Source organism: Leopardus geoffroyi, chromosome D2 (assembly GCF_018350155.1).
Source record: "Leopardus geoffroyi isolate Oge1 chromosome D2, O.geoffroyi_Oge1_pat1.0, whole genome shotgun sequence".
Taxonomy (NCBI): domain Eukaryota; kingdom Metazoa; phylum Chordata; class Mammalia; order Carnivora; family Felidae; genus Leopardus; species Leopardus geoffroyi.
The window spans coordinates 30,774,804-30,792,576 of NC_059334.1; the positions used below are offsets into that span (position 1 = coordinate 30,774,804).

Below are 17,773 nucleotides of genomic sequence, written 5' to 3' on the forward strand. Positions count from 1 at the left end.
GCAAGAACCTTCTCTACCTGGTGCTGTTGGAGACTGACTTTGGCTTTGGTGATGTGAGACCTCACACAGAGGTCCCTGCAATGGGGACAGGGCTGGTGAAGGCGGCTGGAACCAGTCCACTCAGGGTCCTGTTCCTCAGGCTTAGAAACCCCGGCATTGCTCTGAGCTTCATAATCAGTTTAGATTCTGAGCTCAGCAGAGTGGCATCTGATTCCTAGAGTCTGATTTTGTGCACAGCATAGCAGGGACTGCGTTTCTGTGAAAGGCAGAATAGTACAGGGTGGTTAAAAGGGTGAGCTCGTGATCTAACTGCCTGAGTTCAGATCCTGACCCTTGCAATTCCTGGCTATGCGACTGTGGACAAGTTACCCTGTCTATGCCTCAGATCTCTCCCTGTACAATAGGGTAATGCCAGTACTTCCCCCAGGATTGTTGTGAGGGTCGTGTTAATATGTGTCAAATCTGTAGACAAGTGCCTGGCATATAATGAGGGCTCAGTAAACGGTGGCTGCTATGATCATTGTTGATATTGTTATCGTTATTCTATTACTAGGTGCCAGCTTATTTATTTTCCCACTCCTGCGAGGTGGGAAATGTGGTTCTCTAAGGGGACTCTCATGGGATGGAGAAATGTGGTCTTCTCACTCCTATTCCCCTGGCCAGGTATAAAGAAGGCCTGGCCAATACAAGAGAGATCCTGACAGATCTGGGCCTGGAGCCTTCGGAGGCCGACTGCATCGCAGTTCAGCACGTCTGCACCATCGTGTCCTTCCGTTCAGCCAATCTCTGTGCAGCGGCCCTGGCAGCCATCCTGACACGCCTCCGGGAGAACAAGAAGCTGGTGCGGCTCCGGACCACCGTGGGCATGGATGGCACGGTCTACAAGATACATCCTCAGTGAGTGCCGCCTGCCAGCCTGCATCCCTCACAATGTGTCTCCCCAGAGCAGAGTCCCAGGGTTCTCTCTAAACTCTGCTGCTTCTCCGTGTTGCTGGCACCAACCACGTCCTGTTGGTTCTGAGTTTACAGAGGAAAGAGAGACTATATTCATCTAGCTGGCTGGGTTACCTTGGGGGATCATTCTTAAATATTCTGGGGCGCCTGGGTGGCTCAGTCCGCTAGACATTGGACCTTTGATTTTGGCTCAGGTCATGATCTCACAGTTGTGAGATTGAGTCCTGCATTGGGTTCTAGGATTCTCTCTCACTCCCTGCCCCTCTCCTGCTTGCAGTGCGTGCTCATGCTCTCTCTCTCTCTCAAAAACAAAAAAAGAAAAAAAGAAAAGAAAAGAAAGGAAAAGAAAAGAAAAGAAAAGAAAAAAGAAAAGAAAAGAAATATTTTGCTAAACCCAGTTGCCTGACTAGAAGGGCATCCGTCCATGTGTTTATCCATCTGTCCATCTATCTATGTTAGTATCAAGTACCTACTATCTGGTAAGATTGGAAAGTAATATACACTCAGTTATATATGAGGAAAAATCAGAATGGCAGAGGGTGCCAGGTTCACAGGAAGGATACTGGTAAGAAAACACAGAGAAGTGAGAATTTCCTAGAAGGAGGAAGTGTGAGAGTCCCTCTGGCTAATAGAGGTGGTATTGGAAGTCAGGTGATTACACACTGGAAAGAGCTGGGGAAAGAACCCTTCCCGTTTGGACAGAGATGATGCTCAGCCAATACAGTCTTGTGGACATGCCGTACTGATTGAAATATTAATGGTAAAATAGCCATTTCTTGGGGTGCACCTGGGTGGCTCAGTCAGTCAAGTGTCTGACTTTGGCTCTGGTCACGATCTCATGGTTCGTGGGTTCGAGCCCCGCGTCGGGCTCTGTGCTGACAGCTCAGAGCCTGGAGCCTGCTTCAGATTCTGTACCACCCTCTCTCTCTGCCCCTTCCCCTCTTGTGCTCTCTCTCACTCTCAATAAACTTAAAAATAACAGCCACTTCTTTGAGCCTCCAAGTGTCCCTTCTGCTACCCTAGCTGCCCTAGCCCCTCCCCCTAGTCATCTCCTTACCCTCCCACCATCCGGCAACTAAAGAGGTGAACCCAGCTCCGCAAGGCTCCCCAGGACCCCACTCCACTGCTACACCTGGGTCTCTTCCCATTGACCAGGCATGGGCCTTTATGATTATTACATATTTTGCCATCACCCCTGCCTTCAGATACCCAAAACGCCTGCACAAGGTGGTGAGGAAACTGGTTCCGAACTGTGATGTCCGCTTCCTCTTGTCGGAGAGTGGAAGCACCAAGGGGGCTGCCATGGTGACAGCGGTGGCCTCCCGTGTGCAGGCCCAACGGAAGCAGATTGACAAGGTGCTGGCTTTGTTCCAGCTGACTCAAGAGCAACTTAAGGCTGTGCAGGGCAAGATGCGGACTGAATTCGAGTACGGGCTGAAAAGAGACACCCACCTGCTGGCCACGGTCAAGATGCTGCCCACCTACGTTTGCGGGATGCCGGATGGTACAGGTGGGCCATGCACAGAACTCTCCAAAACTCCTCAAACCCAGTTAGGTTGTTTTGTTTTAAAAGCCTTGGAGTCGTGTCTGTAATGGAGGGAAGGGGAGTAGGGTAGAAGGTCGGTACTCCTTCTGAATCTATTGGCCTTGGTTGATCCAAGGCATTTGCAACGGAAGAATACCTAAGTTAGGTCACATGTGTGTGTCTATGTAGTGGAGGACACAGAGTGTACCCCACGCTGTTGGCGAACAGAAGACCCAGGTGTTGTCCCTGGGAGCTGCCATCTGGACACTTGGAGTTGTCTGGCTTGTCTTCTGCCTGCTCCTCTCTCTCTCTCTCTCTCTCTCTCTCTCTCTCTCTCTTCTCCTGGGGCTTGGTTACTCTTCTCTCTCTCTCTCATTGCTTTCTGACCCTTTCCCTGTGCTCAGCCCAGAGGAGCCACTAAGCAGTGGGGTGAGTTCTTTAGACAAGTCTCTTCACCTCTTTGAACCTCAGTAGCCTTACATGGAAACAATGACCTTTGTAAAATGCTTTTTATCTTGTGATTTTCTTTGGAATCTTTCATCTCATTTCCTCCTCACAACCACTTCGTAAGTGATGTAGTGAAAAAATGATTCCCATTTTATTGCTGACAATTCGGAGACTCGGAGAGGTCAGATGACATACTCAAAGCCACACATCTGCACCTTGGGTCTCACAGCAACAGAGATCTTTTCCAGCGCTAATATCCTTCGAGTCTGTGTGGGGAGAAAAAATAGGAGCAGTAAAAGACACTGTTCAAGTGTTCATTCTTTGATCTCTTTACTCCTTCTGCCTTCACTTTTCACAATTTCACTAAGTACCTATGATAGGTCGGGCTCTGGTCCAGGCATGGCCAGAGAGCAGGGAGGAAAACACAGTCCCTACCCCTGTGGAGCTTACGTTCTGTTGGGCTGGTGGACAATAAGCAAAAGCCATGAACATTTAGTAAACAATAAACAAGGGCCATGTAGCAGCAGATGCTATGAAGAAAAATAGAGCAGGATAAGGGGTCAGAAAGCTGGCTGGGAGTGATGCCTTCGGCAAATTCGGGAAACAATAGAATGACTGGTGTGGCCAGAACGGAGTGAGAAGAGGCAGAGGGCAAGTTGCAAGGTCACACAGAACAGACTCTGGTGCTCTTCAACGTCAGGAGAAATGAGAGATACTATTGGCCCTGGATGGTAATGGGGGTCAGACTTGACATGGCTTCTTATTGGTCACGTGCAGGTGTGGGAATCCAGGAATGAGAAGAGCAGGGGGCAGGAAGAATCATTTCATGAACACTCCCTCTAGGCCACAGAGACAGGATGGAAACACCCTCCAGAGTTCATTGCAGTCAGTGTAGCCTGGCCTGGATTCACCCTCAGAGGCTCCTTGAGCATAAGTATCAAGTGTGGCCTTTAGCAGATACCAAGAAAAGCAGGCGGCCTCAGTCAGCCTCAAAGCGCCTGCCCAGTGCTCTGACGCTGTGCTTGGGGACGGCCACACTCCTCTGGCTCGAGAGCCCCAAGGGAAAAGGCTCTGAGTCGGCTGTATTTTGGTGTCTCCTCTTCCTCTCAATGCCTCCACCTGAGCCCCTGTTCTGTGGACACTGGTGGAAGGCAGCTCCAACTTTCTCCACCACAGAGAAAGGCAAGTTCCTTGCCCTGGATCTGGGGGGAACCAACTTCCGGGTCCTCCTGGTAAAGATCAGAAGTGGACGGAGGTCGGTGCGAATGTACAACAAGATCTTCGCCATCCCCTTGGAGATCATGCAGGGCACCGGCGAGGAGGTGAGCGCCGGGCGGGGGAGTTCTGTGCCCGAGGGGCCAGCCTGCCACCCTGTGTCCCTGCTGGCCTGGCCTGACTGCCACTCTTTCCCTGCAGCTGTTTGACCACATTGTGCAGTGCATCGCTGACTTCCTGGACTACATGGGCCTCAAGGGAGCCCAGCTGCCCCTGGGCTTCACATTCTCATTTCCCTGCAGGCAGACGAGCATTGACAAGGTAAGTCAGCCCCGCAGGCTTACAGACAGCCCTGTGGGCTTCTTTCTTCCACCAGGGAACCTCAGCGTACCTCTGAGTCAACGTTTATTTCCTCTTTTAAGGGTCTCAGGTTCAGGGCAGCTGGGGAAACATAATCAAGAACTTGATTATGTTTTCTACTAATATTTTCTATTCATTATGTTCCATTTTCATTGGTATTTTTTTGTTTTTTGTTTGTTTTAAAGATTTTTTCATTTTTTAAAAAAATAACCTCTATTCTCATGACCCCAGGATCAATAGTGACACGCTCTTCCGACTGAGCCAGCCATGTGGCCCCACTGTTATTTTTTCGATTGAAGTTCACGAGAGATTTAGGGCAGTATACAGTAAAGGGACATATGCGTAAGAGAGCTGTTAAATGGGAGGTTAAATCATATTATGGAGAGATGGAGAGAGGTAATGACCAGTTAAAGCCAGTTATAACTTTTAGGTAGTAATAATGCCTGTGAACTCCTAGGCGGCCAGTGTAAACAGGGAGACACGGTAGGCTGCAGGGTGTTATCTGTTGAATGAAAGCTTACCGGTGCATCAGAAGTGTACTTCCTTCCTGATATTAGAATCGGAGAAAGAATTTATCACACAAACACTTAGTTGACAATGAAGGACATCATGGATGTCCTTTTAATAAATCATTCATAATAATTTAGAAACGTGTATCACCAAGGCTTTCTTGGAATTCTGGGATAAAAACGCCATTCTCCGGGGGCGCCTGGGTGGCTCAGTGGGTTGAGCGACTGACTTCAGCTCAGGTCATGATCTTGCGGTTCACAAGTTTGAGTCCTGTGTCGGGCTCCGTGCTGACGGCTTGGAGCCTGGAGCCTGCTTCGGATTCTGTGTCTCCCTCTCTCTCTGCCCTCCCCCGCTCATGCTCTGTCTCTCTTTCTCTCTCTCTCTCAAAAATAAATAAACATTAAAAAAAAAAAAACCCAAAAACCCCATTCACCCGCTCATGGAGAGGGAGCACGTGTGCTCCCTGACAGGCTTACTTACAGGCTGGTGGAGAGGAGAGCACCACTTTTGAATTTATGGGGAGAAGTCTGGTCAACACAAGTCAACCCGAGAGCTCATGACGATGATAATAAGAATGGCACCAAAGATTTGTTAAGATTTCATCTAATCCACTCAACGTCCCCATGATGTACATACTATTTTTGTTTTGTTTTGTGCCATTTCTTTAATTGTAGTAAAATAGATACAACACAAAATTGACCACTTTAACCACTTTTAAGTGTGCGGTTCTGTGGCATTAAGTACATTCGCGTTGTCATGAAACCATCACCGCTATCCATCTTCCAAACTTTTTTATCTCCCCAAACTGAAACTCTATACCCATTAAGTAATAATTCCCCAGTTACCCCTCCCCCAGTCCCTCCTAACATCCAGTCTACTTCCTGTCTCTATGAGCTGGACTATTTCGGGCACCCCATCTAAGTGGAATCATACTGTATTTGTCTGTTTGTGACTTGCTTATTCCACTTAGCTATAATGTCCTTGAGATTCATACATGTTGTAGCACATGTCACAATTTCCATCCTTTTTTAAACTCAGTGATAGCTCATTGTATGTATGCATACTATTTTTAATCACCTTGTTGTGGTTAGGAAAATCAGAAGCACAGAGAGGTAGGTGACTTGTCCAAATTGCCACATCTATAAACACTGGTGATACTGGCCTGAGAGCCCAGGCTCTTACACTTCACCCTTGGGGAGACCAGGACCTGGAACCGTGTCATTAAACCATTTTGGTTAAAATGCACAGCACACCTACATCTATATAGTTAAAACCAAAAAATCAAGAAACAGTATTCTTACTGTATGCGTTACACTCCATTTTCTATCCTATTTCATTTCTCATATGAGAAAGTTGAGCCATGCAGGCCTCATCTGATTGGTCAGTACAAAATCAAACTGAGGCAGAGCTCTTTGGGGCTCTGAGAACAACGTGGAAACATGCATGTCAGCAGTGCCTTCCCGCCCGAATTATTCAGAGAATGAGGAGAGAGGGGTTCAAGAGGGTGTGTTATCTGGTGATATGGCTGACTCTCTTAAAATTAAAAATGCCAGAATGCTAAGGCAGGAAGACCCATTTCTCAAGATTCTATTTCTCAAACATGTGCCAAGAAGGAATGAACAAGGATGTTCACTCCTTTTTCATAACGAAACATTAGAAATAATTCAAATGGCAATGGAGGATGACTAAGTAAACTACAGCCTATCAGTCATATGGACTTAATTACTTGATTTTTATTTAACAGGCACACACACAGTGCTTGCTCTGTGGTGGACTATGCTCTGAGTGCTTCACAGATATTACCTACCTAACTGGGAGGCAGCAGAGCACAATAGTTGAGAGCATGGGTGTGGAACCACGTTGGATCTTGGCTTCTCCACTTACTGACTGTGTGACCTTAGGCAAATTACTTAACCTCTCTGGTTTCCTCATTTGAAAAGTGGAGATAAAAATAGTACTTATTCTATAGGTATTTTTTATTTCTATGCAATTATATTTGAGGAATATTCTGCTCAGGGAAGGAATGTGGGACATCCATATTAACTGACCTGGAAAGGTCTAATTATCTCTCAGATTGGGGGGATGGAAAGTTAAGGGGGACTTTGTCCTTATCAGTAACACTCTAATTTTTTTTTACAAAGGCAACACATTGCTGTATGACTGCTGCCATTAAAAATTAAAACACTGGGGTGCCTAGGTGGCTCAGTTGGTTGAGCATCCAACTCTTGATTTCAGCTTAGGTCGTGATCTCAGGGTTCACAGGTTCGAGTCCTGCATCAGGCTCTGTTCTGGCAGCGCAGAGCCTGCTTCAGATTCTCTCTCTGCCTCTCTCTCTGCCCCTCCTCTGCTCATACTCTCTTTCTCTCATAAATAAATAAATAAATGAATAAATAAATAGTGAATGAATGAATGAATGAATCAATCACCGATGGGGAAGGCAGCCACATGCAGCTGTCCAAAGTCCTGAATGGTCCATGAGCACCAAGACACAGCCGCTCCTCCTGACCCAGGACACTTGGCCTCTCAGCCTCTCGGAAGTTCTGACAAGTTCATGGATACACAATTAAGAGGCAGGAGGAGACCAACTGATGGCTGGGAGCAAATCCACTGATGGCTGGGGAGAAAAAAGAAAGATTTCTAAAAAATAGTATTTTTTGTAACTGCAACTAATAAGAAAGAGCAATTTTTTTTTTTTCAAATCTCTAGTGAATCTTTAGTGTTCTACATACATCCACCAGGAAAAGAACAAGGGAGCCCAGCTTCCCAGGCGCCCCATGTGTGTGTGGTTTTTAAAAGAATAATAGTATAATTCAGCATCTGTATTTGTTTAACATGTGTTTACTTTACAGTGTATGGTGAACATTTTTCTCTAACATTCAATGTTCTCTTACAGCATGATTTTTTATGACTGTTTAACATTTCCTATATCGACGTACAAGATAATAGATGTATATTGTAATGATAGGATGGCTCTAGTTTTTCACTGTGGAACCATGCTTTGATGGACATTTTGTAGCATTTATCTTTAGTCACATCTTTAAAAAATTTTTTTTATGTTTATTCATTTTTGAAAGACAGAGAGACAGAGCACAAGCAGGGGTGGGGCGGAGAGAGAGGGGGACACAGAATCCGAAGCAGGGACCCACAGAATCCGACGTGGGTCTTGAACTCACGAACTGTGAGATCATGACCTGAGGCGAAGCCCAACACTCAACCCACTGAGCCACCCAGGTGCCCCTTTAATCACATCTTAATTGGTCCTTGGTTAAATTAGAAATAGAATCCCTATGATCCAGGCCTTTGTTCTGTGAGGTCATGGTCAGGGAACAGGAGTTGACCCTTGATAAATACAAGCTGCTACAGTTGTTCTCCTTGGCAGTGGACCTTGTCTGGGCATCATGCTCTGGGCCCAGTGATAGGCTGCAGAGATGGAGTGGTCAAAAGCACATGGTTTGGACTAGCAGCCGACCACAGCACTTCGAATCTATTGGATGTTGAGATTGTGCAGTGGTCCCAGCAAACTATTATTGCTGAAATGAACTTCTTCTTCTTTCCTTCAGGGAACACTCATTGAGTGGACCAAAGGCTTCAAGGCCACTGACTGTGAAGGGGAAGATGTGGTGGACATGCTCAGGGAAGCCATCAAGAGGAGAAATGTATGTTATGGTGTTAAGGCTCATGTCTCACCTTGCCCCTTCTCCCAGGTCCCTTTACTCTGGCATCCTGTGCCGAGCCCTGTGACTCCAGCCTCTGCTGCTCCCTCCCCCCCAACCTTGAGCTGATGTGGCCCTCCTGGAGCTGATGTGGCCCTCCTGAGCCTGTTTGGCTTGTACATCCTACTTACAATATGACTGCTTCCTTTGTAGGAGTTTGACCTGGACATAGTTGCGATCGTGAATGACACAGTGGGGACCATGATGACCTGTGGACATGAAGATCCTAATTGTGAGATTGGCCTGATTGCAGGTAAGTGGTCAGGCATATCCCATTAGCCTACTCTCATCATCTCATCTTTTGGTGGTTTCCTTTTATTTATTTAATTTTTTTAAATGTTTCTTTATTTTTGAGAGAGAGAGAGCATAAGCAGGGGAGAGAAGGAGAGAAGGAGACAGACAATCTGAAGCAGGCTCCAGGCTCTGAGCTGTCAGTGCAGAGCCCGATGAGGACTCTGTGAGATCTCTGTGAGATCATGACCTGAACCAAAGTCAGATGCTTAACCAACTGAGCCACCCAGGACTTCCTGGTGGTTTCCTTTTAACATAGGGAAGTACATGGGGACCATTTTTCCATTACACGGCGAGTCTAAAGCCAGCTTTGACCAAGGCAGAGATGAAGTTAAGATTAGGATTCCAGATCTCCTACTTTCTAAATCTTTACTTAATATCTTTTTCCTTAAGGGTCCTAAGCCAACGTTGCCCTTTTGTTGAGGAAGGAGAATGGCATAGAAAGAAACGATTTTCAAAATAGGGCCTTGAGGCAAATTATCCTGGGTGGAAAGAGACCATAGTTTGATCATGTGGGCCTAGGGCTGAAGGAGCTAGATTTTCATGTGGCTCCAATGTACATCTCCTTTGTTATCTGACCTCTTCTGGCTGTCAGGGTGCACAGGGTGGGGAAGAGTTGGAAAGAAGAAGAGAGGTATAAGAGAAGAGAAGGGAGTGGCCTGGCATATAATATAGGTATTTTAGGGACCCTTGGGAGAAGTCCAGCAGTGATTAAGCAGAAGGGTGGATTTCAAGGGGATGACTCCAACTGGCAAAGGGAAGGGGTTTAAACAGATGAAGATGGAGATGATAGGCATCAGTGACAGGCACAGGTTACTAATGACAGAATCCGGGAAAGTTGTTCCAGTTGGTTGTGGACTCCCTGAATGTGAACAGTGGCAAGAACAAGGAGAGGGGGTAGAGTGAGATGCCTTCAATGCCAGCCAAGAGTTTCATCTCCCAGAAACTCTTAACCATTTTGTGACTGTGGGCGGGTTACTCCTTCTGTCTGGACTTGAGTTTCCTCATCTGTGGGAGGGGTCAGGCTAGAATTAGGAGGACAAAGGGGTGAGACTTGCTTGATTGAATATAGTCGCTGCCTGGGCTGTTGCTCTGAGAATAGTTCTGAGACCACGTCATGAGCAAAGGAGAAAGAAGGTGGCCTATGGATGCCAATGTTTACTTTTCTAAGACTAGATAATTCCTCATGGTCCCTTCTAGCTCTGGCTGCTAACTGTGACTACTTGGGAGCTCACTTTGTGTGCCTATAGCTTACAGTGATGATGAGGAAGAGGATGATGATGTGATGTGATGATGACGGTGATGAGGAGGAGGAGGATGGTGCTATCTCAGGGACCCCTTTCCTGGACGCTTACTATGTGGAGGAAGCTTGTGAACACCATCTCATTTTTTCCTTTATAACAAATCTATAAGGCAGGTGTTATTTCCTTTTTACAGATGAAGAAATTGGACCCCTAAAAGATGAGATACTTGTCTATGGTCGCCTAGTGATGAGTGTTAAGCTGGAACTCATACCCAGTCATATCTGACTCCAAGCCTAAATTCCCATCCACTGTGCTCCTCTGCTTCTTTAGGACTTGGTGATGTCTTTTGAAAACTAAAGTCCCTTCATGATTCCTTCTAGGAACAGGCAGCAACATGTGCTACATGGAGGAAATGAAGAACATCGAGCTGGTGGAAGGAGACGAAGGGAAGATGTGCATTAACACTGAGTGGGGAGGGTTTGGAGATAATGGCTGCATAGATGACATCCGGACGCAATATGACGAAAAGGTGGATGAGGGGTCTTTGAACCCTGGCAAACAGAGGTGAGGAGGGCAGATGTGTGTATTTATGCATGTTGTGCTGTGTACGACATTACCAGCTCTAGGGGAGGGTACTATGTTCATATCATAGACAGTACAGCTTTGTATTTTTATTACAACTCTCCATCAGAGGTCAGTGAAGTGTCTTACTAGAACAAAAACAAAACACAGGGCAAGTTCCCAACAAGTGGAAAGGAGAGGTACCTTTTTCTAATTACCATAAGGTGACATAAGGTCTAGTGGTGGCTTTGGAAGTGATTCAGAGATGGTTACAAAGTCCACTCACCGTGGGCCAAGTGTCACAGAGCAGGGGAATGCTGACTTAGTAGGCCCTCTCAGGGTGGGCTTCTAGTAAATCCAGTTTAGGGGTCAACATCCTCAGCCTTTCAAGAGCTGGCTGCCACTCTGGTGACTTCTGTTGCAGTTGGGGGTGGGGGTGGGGCAGCAAGTGATGGATGGGAGTACTGGTTCTTAGTCATGATGTCATGTCCCACCATGGGTCACAATCACTTGTGAGGTATGTTCCAGTTACTAGTCATACTAAAAATACTGAAAGCAATGAATGATTCTTTAAAAAAAATTAGAGTACATTTTCACTTGTGTTTTCATTGAGCTTCTTGATTAAGAGAGAAAGCAGTGGGTAGAATAGAGGTAACATGCTAGGAATTGATAATTAACCCAGGCCCATCCGTGGCAGCAGGTGTTGGCAAACTTTTTCTGTAAAGGACCAGATTGTAAATGTTTTACTATCAGGCCATATGGTGTTTGTCACAATGAAACTCAGTATCTTAATATATACAATAAGATGAAAATATAGATTTATCATGATGATGATATCCACGTGGAGAAGTTGAACAGATAGGACATGTAATGAGATACCTGGGCCACAGATGCCTTGGTAACTAGGGAGCTGAGAACACTGTACAGGAAGATGCTTGGGCAAGGCCAAGACCAGCCTTAATGGTCCTGGTCTTCCTTTGGCACTAGTCTCTGTAGCTGAGAGGAAGGTGAGTTGTGGTCAGCCCAGCTGAACCAGGGGTTGATCCAAAAAGAAGGAACCTTGTCTCTGAATCCCAAGTTGGGGCATTTGAGTATCATGGCTCTTCTGAAGGGGCAAGTTCCTTCTGACTCAGTTTTGTGTCTGAATCCACTGGAGGCTGACATTTTTAGAGTGAGAGTTTGAGGGGGCAACACATTTGAACTTGCCTTGCTGTCACCATTATTTGTCTAAGTCTTGGTTTCTTAGACTGATGAGGTCCCAAGCAGTTAAGTGAGTACAAGTCCAGCACGTAAGTCTCAGGTATACTCAGCTTTCCACTTGACCCTGCAGGAAGTGGCTGTCTAGCTCCACATCACTGTTATTAATACTGTTGCAGATGCCTGTGCAAAGTGTCTGGTCAGTGCCTGTTGGTTACAGAGCCCCCTTTCCTCTTGTTCCTTCCTTCATGGAGTTCATAGCCTGGTAGAAAGGGGGAGGAGAGCCAATATTTTTAAAGAACCCCTGGTGTGTGCAGTTTATTATTTCATGGAGAGAATCTCTAGTGAATCTCTAGATTTCTCCAAATACAAAGCCAAGGGGAATCTCATAGACCAGATTTATGATACACAGCCAAGGAGAACGGGCTTTGGGACCTGGCAAGGGACTCACTTTTTGCTCAGTGCCTGCTCTGTGCCAGATGCTGGCCTCCCAATACTCTTGTGGGACCAGGAGTTTGCTCCCTGTTTTATAGATGATGGCTTACAGTGCTTGCTCAGGTCGTACGGTTAGTATGTGGGAGAGCTGGGGCCTGGCTTCTTCCTGGTCAACATGGCTCCAAAGACTGGCTTTCTCACATCATGCAGACTTCTACATTGCATTTCTCTGGATCTACAGCCCACTCTGAACCACTCCAAACCAGGCAGTTGTTGGATGCCAATGGGCATACCTTCCATACCCAGACCCGTGGTCCTTTTGTGAACCACTCACCAGTGCTGATTTTCCTGCTCTTACCAATCTTATCTCTATTCTCCAAACAGATATGAGAAAATGACCAGCGGGATGTACCTGGGGGAGATTGTGCGGCAGATCCTGATTGACCTCACCAAGCACGGTCTCCTTTTCCGTGGGCAGATTTCAGAGCGTCTCCGGACCAGGGGCATCTTTGAAACCAAGTTCCTGTCCCAGATTGAAAGGTGATGTGTGAGCAGGTTCACCTGCTTGGTGTGAGAGGCACTGATTGGGATGTGCTGCTGTCATGCTGGGGTCCAGCAGGCTTGAGATTTAAAAATAAAAACAGTAAGGGCCTGGCTGGACAAGGGGTTTCCTCCTAGAGCAGCTCTGTCTCTCCAGCTGCATCAGGACCACAGGACACAACTGAAGGGCCAGCTGCATGCCTGGGCCCTGAGGTTCCTAAACTGTTACACAGGACTTAGCTTAGGCTGAAAATGATCCTCTCTTGTTCCTAAAAAGATGATGTGTCCATAATATGAAAGAAAACTCTTTAAAAAAAAATCACCTATATGCTCATGACCAAATATAGCTGTTTTGATTTTTACATATTCCCTTTCAAATTTTTAAAAGTGTGTAAACATATTTGCATAATTGCAATCATACTACACATATCATTCTGTATATTGTTTATTCAGTGATTGTACAGGACAATTGTCAGTTATAATTCTGGTTCCTATTTTATGATTTATTATGAAAAGTTCTTTTTGCATTTTTAAAAAAACATTTATTTATTTAGTTTTGAGAGACAGAGAGAGACAGAGCACGAGCCGGGGAGGGGCAGGGAGAGAAGGAGACACAGAATCTGAAGCAGGCTCCAGGCTGTCAGCACAGAGTCCACGCGGAGCCCAGACTCATGAATGGCAAGATAATGCTCTGAGCCGAAGTCAGACACTCACTGACTGAGCCACCCAGATGCCCCTGAAAAGTTTTAAACATAGAAGAATAGAGGGAATGGTAAAATGAACTGACTGTTTGCACCCCCACCTTCAATAATGATCAACTCATGACCAAACTTGGTTCATTGATATACTCCTGCTTTTCCCACCCCTAAACTGGATGAATTTGAAACAAATCTCACATTTAAAAAAAAAATTTTTTTTAACGTTTATTCATTTTTGAGAGACAGAGAGAGACAGAGCGTGAGCAGGGGAAAGGCAGAGAGAGGGGGAGACACACAATCCAAAGTGGGCTCCAGGCTCAAAGTCCCGATGTGGGGCTGGAACCCATGAGCCGCGAGATCATGACCTGAACCGAAGCTGGACGCTTAACCGACTGAGCCATCCAGGCACCCCAAAACAAATCTCACATTTTATGTGAGTTTATCTATAACTATTTAAAAACTTTTTTAATTTTATTTTTTATTTTTTAAAATTTACATCCAAATTAGTTAGCATGTAGTGCAACAATAATTTCAGGAGTAGATTCCTTAGTGCCCCTTACCCATTTAGCCCATCCCCCCTCCCACAACTCCTCCAGCAACCCTCAGTTTGTTCTCCCTATTTATGAGTCTCTTCTGTTTTGTCCCCCTCCCTGTTTTTATATTCTTTTTGTTTCTCTTCCCTTATGTTCGTCTGTTTTGTCTCTTAAAGTCCTTATATGAGTGAAGTCATATGATTTTTGTCTTTCTCTGACTAATTTCACTTAGCATAATACCCTCCAGTTCCATCCACGTAGTTGCAAATGGCAAGATTTCATTCTTTTTGATTGCCGAGTAATACTCCATTGTGTGTGTGTGTGTGTGTGTGTGTGTGTGTGTGTGTACCACATTTTCTTTATTCATTCATCCATCGAGGGACATTTGAACTCTTTCCATACTTTGGCTATTGTTGATAATGCTGCTATAAACATGGGAGTTATTTAAAAAAATTTTTAATGTTTATCTATTATTGAGAGACAGAGTATGAGTGGGGGAGGGATAGAGAGAGAGCTAGACACAGAATCTGAAGCAGGATCCAGGCTCTGAGCTGTCAGCACAGAGCCAAACAAGGGGACTCGAACTCATGAACCGCGAGATCATGACCTGAGCCGAAGTTGGACACTTAACCAACTAGGCCACCCAGGTGCCCCTATAATTATTTTAAAATATGTTTATAAAATATTAGTTCTTTAAAAAAAAAATATAACCACATTACCATCACCACACCTAAAGTAGCTAATGATAAACCTTAAACTCAAAATATCCTGCCAATGTTTCTATTTTCCAAATTGCCTAAAAATAATGGTTTTTACAGTGCATTTGTTTGCATCAATATCCAAACAAGGTCCAGACAGGTCATTTGGTTGATATATATATATGTATATATATATATATATATATATATATATATATATATATATATTTTTTTTTTTTTTTTTTTTTTTTTTTTTAAGAATCTTTTTTAATATATAAACTTCTCTTGTTTCCCCTTGGAATATATTGGATGAAGAAACTTATTTTATCCTAGAAGTTTCCTGTGTTCTAGATTTTGCTGGTTATAGCATTTAGGATTTTCTTCTCTCTTATATTTTCTACAATTTCATAGTTAGACCTAGATGCATGGTTAGATTCAGTGTTGAGTTTTGGACAAGAATGTTTCAGAAGTGGCATTGAGTTGTCTCTCTTTTGTTTACTTTTATTTTTTTAAGTTTATTTACTTATTTTGAGAGAAAGAGAGTGGGAACAGGGGAGGGAGAGAGGAAGAGGGAGAGAGAGAGAATCCCAAGCAGGCTCCATGAGGTCAGCACCAAGCCCAATGCGGGATGTGAAATCGTGACCTGAGCTGAAATCAACAGTTGGATGCTTAACTGAATGAGCCACCTAGACACTGCTGTCTGTCTTTTATGATGTAAGTAGTCAGTGATGCTTATTGCCAAGATCTGTGATTTCACTTGAGATTGTAAAATGATGGTAAGTTAATGCTAATACTCCTGCAATTTTTAGCTGGAATACTTCTAGAGACTTCCCCATCTCAAGTCTTTGGTGTAATTATCATTTAAAATGGCTGCATAATGTTACATTAGATTGCTATACTATAATTTACTAAACTCTCCCTTTAGTATAAGATGTCTAGCTTATAATTTATGGATTTCCGCAGTTCTGAGTAACACCATAATTATTCTTTTTGTGTAATCATTTGCAGCTCACAAATTATTTCCTCAGGAGTAGAAGTATCTGGTTAAAAGAAACATTTCCCTGTGGACACACTTCTGAAAAGGTGGTTCCATTTTCCACCACCACCAGTTATGCACAAATGTGTCAATGTCACTGCTTTTATTTTTTTTTCTCCCTACCAGCGCCGTTCTTGTCAAGAGGCTTTGTATTTGGAATTTCTTTCAATTTGCATTCATTCATGTAATTTCCCTGGTCTGCATGGCCAGATGCCAGCAAGCCACAAATCACTTTGGGAAAAACAGAAAATTCTTTAGAAGTGAAAGCAGTGTACTTAGAGAAATCAGATGGACTGTTGTAGGGCCGTTCTTGCTGTCTAAGGAGATGGTGGTGGAATCAGCACCAGCAGCAGCAGCAGCAGCAATTTTGTGTTTCGGAAGTTGTGATAAGCAGATATCCAGCATCCCTTTTTGTCTGCTCTTCAACCTATTAGATTCAAAAGTGCAAGTTAAAAGTCATCACTGTTGATGACCAGAGCGATCCTCTTTTGCTGTGGGGAAAAATGATTTCTTCCTCATGTGCAAGAGATAAGCACATTGACTATCTTTGCTGTGTGTGTGTGTGTGTGTGTGTGTGTGTGTGTGTGTGTGTGTCCTGAATACAAAGGAAGATGTTCTTGGACAAGAGTAAGTTAGCAGGACCTATATGCCTCCAGAAATATTTGCTTCTGCCACACAAAAGGTGTCTGCTTTGGATGCTTTGGTTTCCTATTTCTAGTTATTTTATTTGTTTTTAAACTTCATGGTATAAAAAGAAAATCACATCCAATCTGGTACCCGTTGGGAACGGTAGGTGCTATGCTGTCTGTGGTCCATTTCAAAGCACGTTGTCCAATGGACATCGCAACAGCGATTCTTGGGTTGTGGGGAGTGTCCTAGGCTTATAGTCTCAGAGTCTGAGTTTAAAATTGCTTGTGGTGTGTGACCTAAGGCAAGTTGCTTCACCTTTCTGGACAATTCCTTTCCTTATAAAAGATAAGTACTCTACTGCTTAACTCCAAGGATTGCTCTGAGGATTGAGCGGGGGAATGTAGACGAAAGAAGAAGCGGGGTGGGGGCACCTGGGTGGCTCAGTCGGTTAAGCGTCCTGACTCTTGGTTTTGGCTCAGGTCATGATCTCACAGCTTCGTGGGTTTGAGCCCCACATTGGGCTCTGTGCTTGGGATTCCCTCTCTCTCCTTTCTCTCTGCCCCTTCTCCACTTACACTATTTCTGTCTCTCTCAAAATAAATAAATAAACTTAAAAAAAAAAATAAAACAGAAAGAACAAGGTAAACTGTGAAGGCTGGGACTGTGGAAAGAATTTCAGGTTTTATTTTTTTACATACTTAAAAAAATCCCCTTTTTTTCTTCCTATACACATATTGCTCATTCAAAAGTAAAAGCAAGAAAATAAGAACTTGCTGGTAATCCTACCAGCAACTGAATAGATTTCCTTCTGCTTTTTTTTCTATGCAAGGATGCACATTCATGAAAACCAAGATCATATGGCACATAGTATTTTATAATCTATTTTTTCACTTAATATGTCATGAATACTTGCCATAGCATTAAGTAGTTTCATGCAAATTCATCTCTAAGGTTTACAAAGGATTCTCTTGTCTGGCTGTGCCACCATTTACCTGCTGAACCCACTATACAGCTGTATAGATTCTTTCTCAGTTCTCTCTCTCTCTCTCTCTTTTTTTTTTTTTTTCTCAGTTCTCTCTTGATAACATTCTTCTTCTCTAAGTATTCCCTGAGGCAGTCAAGGATATAATTTCACATTGTTTAGCTTGGGAGTCAGAGCTCTGTAAGTTCACCATGAGAGAATCAG

General features: G+C 44.4%; 1 protein-coding gene across 1 annotated transcript in view; it reads left to right on the top strand.

The window, feature by feature from the left end:
- HKDC1 (hexokinase domain containing 1) overlaps positions 1-17,773 on the top strand; it is a 49,181-nt gene that overhangs the window by 25,301 nt on the left and 6,107 nt on the right. Inside the window, exons 9-16 of the mRNA XM_045437647.1 lie at positions 664-897; positions 2,160-2,464; positions 4,103-4,248; positions 4,343-4,462; positions 8,572-8,667; positions 8,878-8,977; positions 10,640-10,823; positions 12,837-12,992. Coding sequence (XP_045293603.1) covers positions 664-897; positions 2,160-2,464; positions 4,103-4,248; positions 4,343-4,462; positions 8,572-8,667; positions 8,878-8,977; positions 10,640-10,823; positions 12,837-12,992 — 1,341 coding nt within the window. The remainder of the gene's footprint in view (positions 1-663; positions 898-2,159; positions 2,465-4,102; positions 4,249-4,342; positions 4,463-8,571; positions 8,668-8,877; positions 8,978-10,639; positions 10,824-12,836; positions 12,993-17,773) is intronic.